The 10,751-nt window shown below is 41.3% G+C and overlaps 1 protein-coding gene across 1 annotated transcript; it reads left to right on the top strand.

The window, feature by feature from the left end:
• The first annotated feature begins 1,933 nt into the window (after positions 1 to 1,933).
• LOC132649947 (cancer/testis antigen 55-like) lies at positions 1,934 to 8,218 on the top strand. Its single transcript, XM_060374717.1, has 5 exons — positions 1,934 to 2,012; positions 2,802 to 2,986; positions 6,307 to 6,451; positions 7,318 to 7,430; positions 8,024 to 8,218. The coding sequence occupies exons 1-5, from the start codon at positions 1,934 to 1,936 to the stop codon at positions 8,216 to 8,218; spliced, it is 717 nt and encodes a 238-aa protein (XP_060230700.1).
• Positions 8,219 to 10,751: the final 2,533 nt, after the last annotated feature.

The following is a 10,751-nucleotide window of genomic DNA, read 5'->3' as shown; positions in this document are numbered from 1 at the left end:
CATCTTAAACATGGTGCCCGCTTGGCACAGTCCCTGGCTTCATATCTTCCTGTGCTTGGGGCCCAGGGAGGCTCCTGGGGCAGCAGAGGGAAGGTTAAGGTCCCTGTTATAACAACTCAGAATGCTGGCAGAGTTGCAAGAGGTAGTGTTGTGAGAAGGGGCAGAGACTGGAGAACAAGAGGAGGATGAAGGGGACTCTGTGAATGGTAGTTGAGGAGATGAAGAGGCTGAGGCTCTGGTATGCAGTGGCATTGACATGGTCTGTTCCCAGAAGGGACAATGAACAGAGAGGAAGCCCTGGGGGACCTGAAGTGAGGGTTGGGGATGAGGGACCCATCACAGCCCTTATCTTCCTCTACCTGTCTCGATTGACAGCCTTCCAATCCTGCTTGCTACCCCAGATTCCTAGCAGGGCTGGAAACCTTGAGCAGTGTTGTGGGTCCCTACTTTCTTGTTCATAGTGTCACTCCTGTAAACTTGACTTAACTCTGATGCCTGTTCATACAGGGTTGGAAAGAGAGGGCTCAGGCTCATTCTGAAATTTCGATCACCCCATACACATGGTTTATGTCATTTGGATGATAATTTAAGGAGACTAGGGTCTCCTCAAAGAGAGGGAATATGGTACATTAATTCTGGATGTCTGTCCCCATTGAATAGGAGGACACTGCAGCCCTGACCATGCTCTGCTTCTGCTTCCTTCACTGGTGCTCTGACCAGAGGGCTTGGTCTCTTCTGTTCTCTAGGCAACCTCACTGCTCCCATCCTGGCCAAAGATGCACTGCCTCCAGCTCGCGGACTTCTTTGGGTGGTAATATTTCTGTTTTGTTTTAGTTTCCAAACCATACAGTTTGAATTAAAAAAGCAAAATACAAAAAAACAAACAAACAAACAAAAACAAAAACAAAACAAAACAAAACAAAAAACTAAACAAAACAAATAAAAAACAGGAATTCTATCCTCAAACTTTTATATTCCTAAAGAATAACAAAAATATTTTGGGTTTCTTTTTGTTGTTGTTATTTTCTTTCTTTGTTTGTTTTTCGACACAATGTTTTTATGTCTGTCCTTGACTCACTCTGTAGACCAGGCTGGCTTCAAACTCACAGAGCTCTTTCTGCCTCTGTTTAGTGCTGGGATTACAGGTGTGCACCTTCAGGGCCTGCAGTGTATTATTTTTATTGTTTTTCTTTTTGTTTTTTTTGTTGTTGTTTTGAGTTTTATTGTTTATTTGTTGGTTAGTTGGTTTTGAGACAAGGTTTCTTGATGTAGCCATGGCTATCGTGGACTTGCTTTGTAGTCCATGCTTGCCTCAAACTCACAGAGATCTGCCTGCCTCTGGCTACTTCAGTGCTGGGATTATAGGTGTGTGCTACTGTGCCCAGCTCACCCAAACATTTTATCTCTGATTCAAACTGCCACTATGTAGATAGTGCTTATGTCCATCATCAAGCATGATTTTTAGTGGACTTTTAGGGACTCGGGTTTCTGCCACACCTCCTAAGACAAACTCCTCATCCTGTGACAAAAAATGTAGGGTTAGGGCCTTTCATACACAGTGAGTCCCCAAGGGCACCTACAAGCAGCTTTTCCTGAGACCTTCCTACTGGTGAACTCACAATGGGAGGGAGGGGCCAAATGGCTCAGTCCAGTGCCTTTCATTGTCTATAGCTATGACATAGGCAAGAACATTGACTCTCATTGGCTGGCGAGCAGATAAAGGTGGGCTCTCCCTGGCTGGGGAGCTTTAAGGGAAGTGGACAGCAGCCAGGGAAGAACCTTGTCCCTGCCTCTCCTGAGTGTGTCCGTTTAGACATTCACTAACATCCCATAGAGAGTGGGTATTGGACCCACAACACTTGAGATACACAAAGGAGACTTTGTGATCCATCTGTAAGCACCACGCCTTGCCCAGGCTGATGGTGATTCCGCCATGCTAAATCTTCTACGGAGGATATTTGCATTCTTTCAAAGGAATAACAATTCTGAAGCACCCGAAGAACAGCCTCAAGGTAATCCTCTTGGAGTTAGCCCCCATGTCTGCCACTCAACAAGACTCCTCAGAAAGTTTCTCCTCCAACATGAAATGAGTTGCAGTGAGCAGTAACAGTGGGGAGGCTTATGCCACTATCCTGAGTGGCTATTTAGTTGAGGATGTCCATGAGTTCAAGAGAGTAAGACCAATATTGTACTGTGCCCCAGCTTGCTTTGGTGGGATGGTGTTTGGACCCACTCACAGAACACGAGACACAAGTGTGAATTATATTGTTTAAGATGACTTTGCATCTTGCCTTTGAAAGATGATCTTGAGCATTCCCCAGAGGAGGGACATGGTTACTGTCTTATGGTCAGACAAGTGATGTTTTGTTCTAATATCTACAGGGGTGGTGTATAATGTTGCTTTGTTATGATGCAACACTTTGCCCAAAACAACTTTTGAAGGAGAGTGTTTGCTTCACAGCACTGTTCATCTTTGAAGGAAGTGAGGATAGGGATTCAAGCAGGGTAGGAACCTGGAGGCAGGAGCTGATGCAGAGACCATGGCTTGCTCAGGCTGCTCTTTTATAGAACCCAAGACCACCCTCCCATCAAGCACTGATTAAGAAAATGTCTTACAGGGTTGCCTACAACCTGATCTTGTGGGGGCATTTTCTCAACTGAGGTTCTTTCCACTCTAATGACTCTAGTGTGTGTCAAGTTGCCATAAAAATAGACAATACAGATGGTCAGAGCAGAGCTCCTGAATACTGGTTGCTTGCATTTGACATGAACCAGGGTGACCTTTGTTTCCTGTTTAATAGGCAACCCAAAGGTGCACTCTCTTCAGGGAGTCGTGACCAACTTGTTTACCAATTATGGATGGATTAACAAATCTATATTCTTCCACACTGATGTAGTCTGTGATAATGTGCCTCTGAAAATCGGAGTAAATGTCATCGCTCTTGTGGAAGAAGATGAAACAACTCAGGTCCTGAATGCCCTCAAGGTAACACTAAGTTTCCCCAGAGTCTCTTTACCTAGTGGGATTTTGATTTCTTTCCTGGATAAGACCAACACTAATGTAGGGTGAGTTTAATCAGCTTGTTCTGAGATGTATTTGCAGTATCATGTTTTTATTTTTCTCTTCCTAAAGATTTGTTTCAGTTGTCTTCAGTATTTAAACATGTTGAATGATGACAATTATGTGAACTTATATAATCTGCAACTTCCGCTGATAGGAAAAGGCTATTTTCTCCTCTCTCTATAAAAACTAGAAGTAGTATGATAAACATAATATACTTTATACTCTTTTATAAAATATTCAAGTTGTATTTACTGTGCAACAAAGATCTGTTATAGATTTTGTAAGAGTTAGTTCTAGAAACATAATTAGCTCAGGTATTTGCATATCAATGACTATTCTCAAATAAAGTTTGGCTATACTGTTCTAATGTATAGCCTCAGGCATAGGCTACAGGAAATCCTTTTTATCAGCACTGATATACAAGGTACATTTATCATTATCATTGTTAGTATTAGAAAATTGCCAGCAAATTGAGAACTGAAAATCAGAGTCATGATTTGTTTTTTGTTTTTATTTTTTTCAGAATTTCCTAAATAGTTAAAGTGTAAGAAAAACAGACAGTCCTGATGAGACCTTATATGCTAAGGTCAGGTGGAAGTGGAGGATGACCTCCCCTAACAGTGGACTGGGGAAATGTCTTGGGGGAGAAGAGGGAGGGATTAAGGGATTGGGAGGAGACGTGGGACATGGTATAGCTGGGATGGAAAGTGGATAATTTGTAATAAATTTTAAATTGAAATAAAAAAAAACCAAAGAAACAAAAAACAAAACAAACAAAAATAAAACCAAACATAAAGAAGAAAAGGAATTTTGCACTTTTCATTAGTGTGACCCATCATAGTTCTTTGTTAGGAAAAAGTTCTTTATTAAGAAAGGAGTGTATGTAACCTATTATATAACCAGAATCCTTTTTTCTTGTTATTGTGTATAATTTCTTTATCCTGTAAGCATATTAGTTGCATATATCTCTTGGTTACATCAAGAATTGTTAAGTTGCAGTCAACTTATGAATGGTACATGCCTTTAACAATACCATTGGGAGGCAAGGGCATATAGAATCTCTGTGAGTTCAAAGCCAAAAGGTTTACATAATAAGTTCATGTCATCCAGGGCTACAATATAAGGCCTTATTTTGGATAAACAATCTCAGGTAAATTTTCTGTTTTGGATGTTAGTTTTATGTGACAGAGTCTTACTCTATACATCACACGGCCTCAAATTAACGATGACCCCTTGGCTAGCCTCAAACTTGCAGCCTCTGAATCCTAAGTGCTGGTATTACAGGCATCAAATACTGTAAACTATTTCTTTCAGAGAGCTACACACATCATGAAAAGAGTCAGCCTGAATTTGATATATGGGTATTAACAAAAGGATGAACCATCTGTTCTACATTACACTTTACTTCATTTGCTTGTGGGGACAAACAATATCTTGGAGCCTTTCTTGGTCTTAGACTCTATCTGCACTCTTTGCTTTGATTGTTGGTGGTATTTCTGTGGTGAGAAAAATGACAACTGCGAGAATGGAAATTTGCCAGGAGACCTCAAAATGAATTAGGGTCCAGTATGCCTGTGGTTTAGTGTAGACTGAGAATACAGAAGGGTCAGAGTTTGTGATGCTCATTCCCTTGCATGCTGACATAAGTGTTGATGAACAGTCAGATAGGAGTCAAGGTCCTGTCTCCTTAGTGCAAGCAATCCTGAGAGTAGGACCCTCCCATCTGTACAAATAACTATCCAGTAGTACACCAAGTGAGAGGTATAAATGGCAAGTATTTAGGTTTTGAAAAGACATGCAGCATCCTTTGGAATCTGACTCCAGCCTCCATCAGGGATCTTAGAGCAATAACTATCATCACTCTTCTCCCTCTACACATAATGAGTGCATCCAAACTAAGTACCATGTGATTGGGAATGCAGCTCACAAATTGCTCCATATTTCCCAATGGTGAGTCCAGATGGCCCTTTCTGCTGCCCTTTTATGTGTCTTCCTTTTATGTGATATTTCAATAGCATGTGTATTGCTCACTTTTGCTTTTCAAACAGGCAGCCAGTCACTGTTTCTGGATAGTGGTATTACGCAGTATGGTTTTAGTTGACGGTTTTTTGCTCTGTGACCATTTGGCTATTCTATTTCCATATAAAGAACATACATTGTTTAATGAATGAAAGTTCAAAGGAAAACTACCTCCTGTAAATGACATTATCTTTGATAAGCCAGGAAAATATTATCCTTCTAGACTATAGGTAAATGGAGCCAGCGTTGCATGACTTGTCTTTGCAATCTCTTCTGGGTTACTTCTTCCACTGCATTGAGAGCTCCTGTACCCAGTCCACATAGGGCTTAGCATGCTTTCCTCCCTTCTCCAAAATTGTGCTGCTTATTCTTGTCTCGGTTGACTTATTTCTGCTCCACTCCTGTCTGCCAGGTAACCAGTTTCTCTTCCTTCCCATGTACCTCAAAGCCCATTTCCGCCAATTACCCCACGACATGTCACTCTAGCAATTTCTTTTTGCGTAAATGTGCAAAACGGTTCTCTATTTTGAGTTACAGCCATGATTACAAGTTGTTCAGAAGTAGATTTTTTAAAGTATTTAACACGGTTGAATTTTGCGTTTCCAGAAAGCAAGAGCCCTGTATTCCTAAGGTCAGAAGGTAAGTTTGTGAGTGAGTTAAACAAAGGTGTGAAGTTCACATTTGCAAGGCAATTGCAATCCATGGAGCAAGAACACAGAATTTATGCCATCCTTTCAGGTCCATAGCACATCTTTAATAGAAAATGCTTGTTGGAGGGTTGATAAGAGGTGTTTAAAAGCTTTCTGCAGCAGGAGGGATGTGTGATAGGAATAATTGAGTCCATTGTCTCTGGCACAGAACTATACCCTGGAAGTATCCTCAAAATTGTGAGAGGTCGTCACGAACAACTCCACATTTGGCTAAGGCCGAGGATCTGGCTTGCTTCCATGTATGTGGACCTATCTGCATTGCCCCCGTGGCACGCCTGGGTTGGCTACCCAGAGGGTATTTAAGCTGTGGGCTGGCTTTCCCCAGGGTCCGAGGATTATTCAATGTTCCTGAATAAACTGCATTGAAAAAAAAAAAAGAATTCATATGAAAAAAAAATTGTGAGAGGTCAACCCACTAAAACCTGTTGTTTTAATGGCGACTCCTTGATAAGTGTACAAACTCCTGAATATAATTGAGGTTTTACCTGCAGCTACTGTCTCCTTCTATTATAGGTGAAGATTATGAACAATCCAGTTGACTCTAAGGATCCATCAAACCTCAGCAAGAGATTTTGTATTAAATATGTCACTCACATAATGCAGGATAAAATCTACATTAACAAGGATATTTCATTTCCAATACACCTGTTTTCTGGAGGTAGGATTTATAGCTTTAACAACATTGGGTAAGGCATATAGTTATTGGGCTTGGGTTAGAAGCTCTTGAGAGTGTGAGGAGTGTCCTTGAAATTGAAAGTAAGGCACAATTAATGGGAAAAGGGTAATACTTTAAACATTGCCTACAGATTTTGTCCCTTGTGAATGTCATCATGTGTCCATGTGGTTTTCACTAATTGATTTATTTATTTGGCTATTGTTTATTTTGATTTGTGGCATAGGTTTCCTCAAAGATACCTGAAACAAACAACATATGTGAGAATTGTTCATGACATTAGAAAACCCTTCCCTTGCCCTTCTGAGTGTTGAGATCATAGTCTTTTTGCCAGTGCATCAGAATGCATTCAAAATCAAATCAGTGAGAGCATCACACATGGATAAGAGATTTATCTTGAAAATTCATCCATTACTTCAAAACAAAGGTGCAGATAGGTCTCTTTCTCTTTGTGTCTTCTTTCCAGAATACTCAACAGTTAGGTTCTAATATTTTGTCCCTAGACCAGGTACCAAGGTTCAAGCATGTGATCGTGATATGTACCTAGCTACCATCCTCAAAAAAGATATCAGTTTGACCACTTGAGTAAATCCAGGGCTCCTAGCCATAACTTCCATTCTCAGGCACACTCTTATCGTTAACAATGCTTGACAAATCATTGTAGATACCCATCATTAAAAGGGCCTAAGTTTTCCCTCCATAAGTAAGCTATGTGAGGTTTCTGAGCATTTGGAACAGTTACTCTACATGCAAGAAATGTGGGTTAGCATATTGCTGTGACAAAGAGCCTTTGGAAATGGGATGTGACCCTAGTACAATTCTTACACTTCTAACTTTGTTGACTGTTTCAGCATTCAGGCCTTTCAACGGAGATTTGGTGTTGGTGGGGTATTCCATGATCCCAGGAACTTCAGATATCAACATTCAATCTGTGAGCCCACTTAGCTCTCAGAATATGCAAAGGGTAAGTTACTTCATAGGTAGGTGGCTGCTTATCCTTCTTTAAGGATCCCTTTCTCACCCAGGGTTTTGTTTGGTATGTGTGTCAGTATATTCCCTGCCAAAGTGCGTGTAATGATATACACATTTGTTCACTGACTGAAAAGGGAATAAGCAGAAAGTTATGTAGAACATACACATACTCAAATCCTAAGCTGTGAGCTTTACTTGACGTTAGGCTGTTCTGTGGACAACAGTTACAAGACTGTCTTGGCTATGAGGCAATAGTGGGGAAACCCTGAGTGCAGGGGGTTTGAGGTGTTCAGCCTGCTGATGAAGACAATCAAGACTTTGGTCAGTAAGGCCTGAGATGAGATGTAAAACCAGGGAAGTAGAGTGTGTAGGGAAGACACCCAGGACTCCTCCTGTTTCCTGGGTTTAATTAGAGTGTGGGGGATGGTGACTCAGATGTCTTGACTCAGCACCCAGGCATTTCCTGTGTGTCAAGGATGAGAGCCAGGATAGGGTGAAAGACCTGCTATTTGGATCTGAGGGGCTGTGGAGGGCCATCTGTGGAGGCTCATCCTTCATACTCACTGTCATCATTTATCATTATAGGCCTGTATTACCAGACTGGATGGAAGAACTGGAGTCGTGGAACCTTGTATGTTTTTTAGTCTGGATTCTCTCCATACTCTTCCTGGTTATACACCTGCGCTATATGACATAGTTAACGTGATTGCAGTAGACAGCATTCAACTACATTATTCTTGGCGAGTGGTATCTATGATTCCTGTTGACATGTTTTATTAACCCATTCTTATCCTTTCCAGTGTTACTACTGAGTGTTACTCCCTTGTGAAATAAAATAGTATGGCTGAGAAAAGAATAGGTGAATAAATTCAGAACTTTTTTTTTGAGCATTCTTGGGTTATTTGTTTGTTTGTTCTTTTTTTGTGGAAGTTTTCACGACATAGGTTTCTTTTGGGTGATATCCTGTCATTTCAAGAATGTGCCCCATTGGCTCTTGAATATAGATGAAACCAATTGCATTCAGGTCTAATTCACTATTGTCCATATGCAAGAGTATATTCTCTGCCATGGAACTTCTTTGCTATCCTAGGACTTCACTTCCATATGGACAAACGTGTTGAGTCTTTTTTAAATCACCCAGCTGTTAGAATAGATTTGGTAAACATTAGGGGCAGATCTCTAAAGACTCTATAAAACAAAGTCCTGGCACCGTAGTATTGCTTTGTTATGGTTTCAATAGTAAGGATTATGTTTCTCAACATTCTATTAGAAATCCATTTGTTCACTGAAATGGGAATGCTAGCATGTGCTAACATATGCTATGTGTCTGAATTCAAGGGTTAGGAGTAGCTTTTTGTAGACATGAATCCGGTGGAAACATCAAAGCTTGAATTCCATGTAGGTTTTCCAAAGGTAAAGGGCATCAGAATATCTCACATCTACACTCCATGAAATTTCTCCTCTCTCTTTCATGAAATATAAGTGCATCCATGGATCAGTGGCATTTGAGCCTTGAATATCACTGGGAAGGGTTTTTGTCTTCACCCCTCCTGTACTGTCTACAAGCCAGGACTCCAGTAAACAGTTTGATGCTTGTGCAAGTTTAAACATAAAGGTGAAACAACTAAGAAAAAAATGAAAATTTAGAATAATTACCATGTAGTGTCTGGAAGACACTGCTGAGTTTTCCAAGAAAACGAATGTTACCAGGCCACCTCCAATCCATTGCTGACCCTCCCCAAAAACACCTGGATTTGCTTTGGCTTGAGTGAGTGCTTGGCCATGTGTATGTTAGTGATTGAATGCAAGCACTGCAAGTTTGGCCTAAGGAGTTAATTAGGTTTCTTAAATTCTCTGCTGGTGTTTCTGTAATTTCTCCTGATCACAAAACCTTTTCTGTTGTTGGTACCTAGGAAAGGCAAGTTGAGCTTCTCTCTGCAAGCTCTCAACTGAGAACCTGCAAGTTGCTCCACATCCGGCCATTAGGTGGCACGCTCTGAGAGCCATTGATTGCTGTTTTGTTCATTTTTAAAACTAGCAGTGGTGGTGTCCGAGGTCTGAGTAGGTTCAGGAGACCATTGCCCCCAGGGGCGAGACTTGCTCCATGTAAATTGACTAACTCCATGTTTTCCTCCACTTTTGAAAGTCATTTAAGGTTCTTAAATTATTTTTTTCCCTTTTTTAATTTTTCATCAATTACACTTTATTCATTCTGCATCCCCCCATAAGCCCCTCCCTCCTCCCCTTCCAATCCCACCTTCCCTCCTCCCTCTGCATGCATGCCACTCCCCAAGTCCACTGATAGGGGAGGTTCTCCTCTCCTTTCTGATCTTAGTCTATAAGTTCACATCAAAAGTGGCTGCATTGTCCTCTACTATGGCCTGGTAAGGTTGCTCCCCCCCAGGGGGAGGTGATCAAAGATCAGGCCAATCAGATTATGTCAGAGGCAGTCCCTCTTCACATTACTGTGTAACCCAATTGGACTCTGAACTGCCCTGGGCTACATCTGTGCAGGGGTTCTGGGTTATCTCTATGAATAGTCCTTGGTTGAGTATGAGTCTCTGGGAAGTTCCCTGTGTTCAAATTTTCTTGTTCTGTTGCTCTCTTTTTGGAGACCCTGTCCTCTCCAGCTCTTACTATTTCCCACTTCTTACCTAAAATTCCATTCACTCTGCCCAACAGTTGCCCATCAGGCTCAGCATCTGCTTTGATAGTCTGTAGGGCAGAGGCTTTCAGAGGCCCTCTGTGGTAGGTTCCTAGGTTGTTTCCTGTTTTTTTTCTTCTTCTGATGTCCATCCTCTTTGCCTTTCCGGATGGGGATTGGACATTTTAGTTAGGGTCCTCTCTCTTGCTTAGTTTCTTTAGATGCACAGGTTTTAGTGGGTTTGTCCTATGTTGTATGTCTATATGAGTGAGTATATACCATGTGTGTCTTTTTGCTTCTGGGACAGCTCACTCAGGATGATCCTTTTCGAGATTCCCCCATTTACCTGCAAATTTCATGATTTCCTTATTTTTCATTTCTGAGTAATATTCCATTGTGTAGATGTACCACAATTTCTGCATCCATTCTTTAGTTGAGGGGCATGTGGGTTGTTTCCAGCTTCTGGCTATTACAAATAAAGCTGCTACAAACATGGTTGAGCAAATGTCCTTTTTGTGTACTTGAGCCTCTTTTGGATATATGCCTAGGAGTGGTATGGCTGGATCTTGAGGAAGCACTATTCCTAGTTGTCTGAGAAAGCGCCAGATTGATTTCCAGAGTGGTTGTACAAGTTTACATTCCCACCAGCAGTGGAGGAGGGTTCCCCTT

The sequence above is a fragment of the Meriones unguiculatus genome, chromosome X (genome assembly GCF_030254825.1).
Source record: "Meriones unguiculatus strain TT.TT164.6M chromosome X, Bangor_MerUng_6.1, whole genome shotgun sequence".
Lineage (NCBI taxonomy): Eukaryota > Metazoa > Chordata > Mammalia > Rodentia > Muridae > Meriones > Meriones unguiculatus.
This window is presented reverse-complemented; position numbering and strand designations above follow the sequence as displayed.

What these genes read in the sequence shown, in the direction of transcription:
- LOC132649947 (XM_060374717.1), top strand. Translation starts at nt 1,934, where the DNA reads ATGCTAAATCTTCTACGGAGGATATTTGCATTCTTTCAAAGGAATAAC. An exon ending in ACCCGAAGAACAGCCTCAAG is followed by an intron (nt 2,013 to 2,801) that starts GTAATCCTCTTG and finishes CCTGTTTAATAG; the next exon opens with GCAACCCAAAGGTGCACTCT. An exon ending in AATACACCTGTTTTCTGGAG is followed by an intron (nt 6,452 to 7,317) that starts GTAGGATTTATA and finishes TGACTGTTTCAG; the next exon opens with CATTCAGGCCTTTCAACGGA.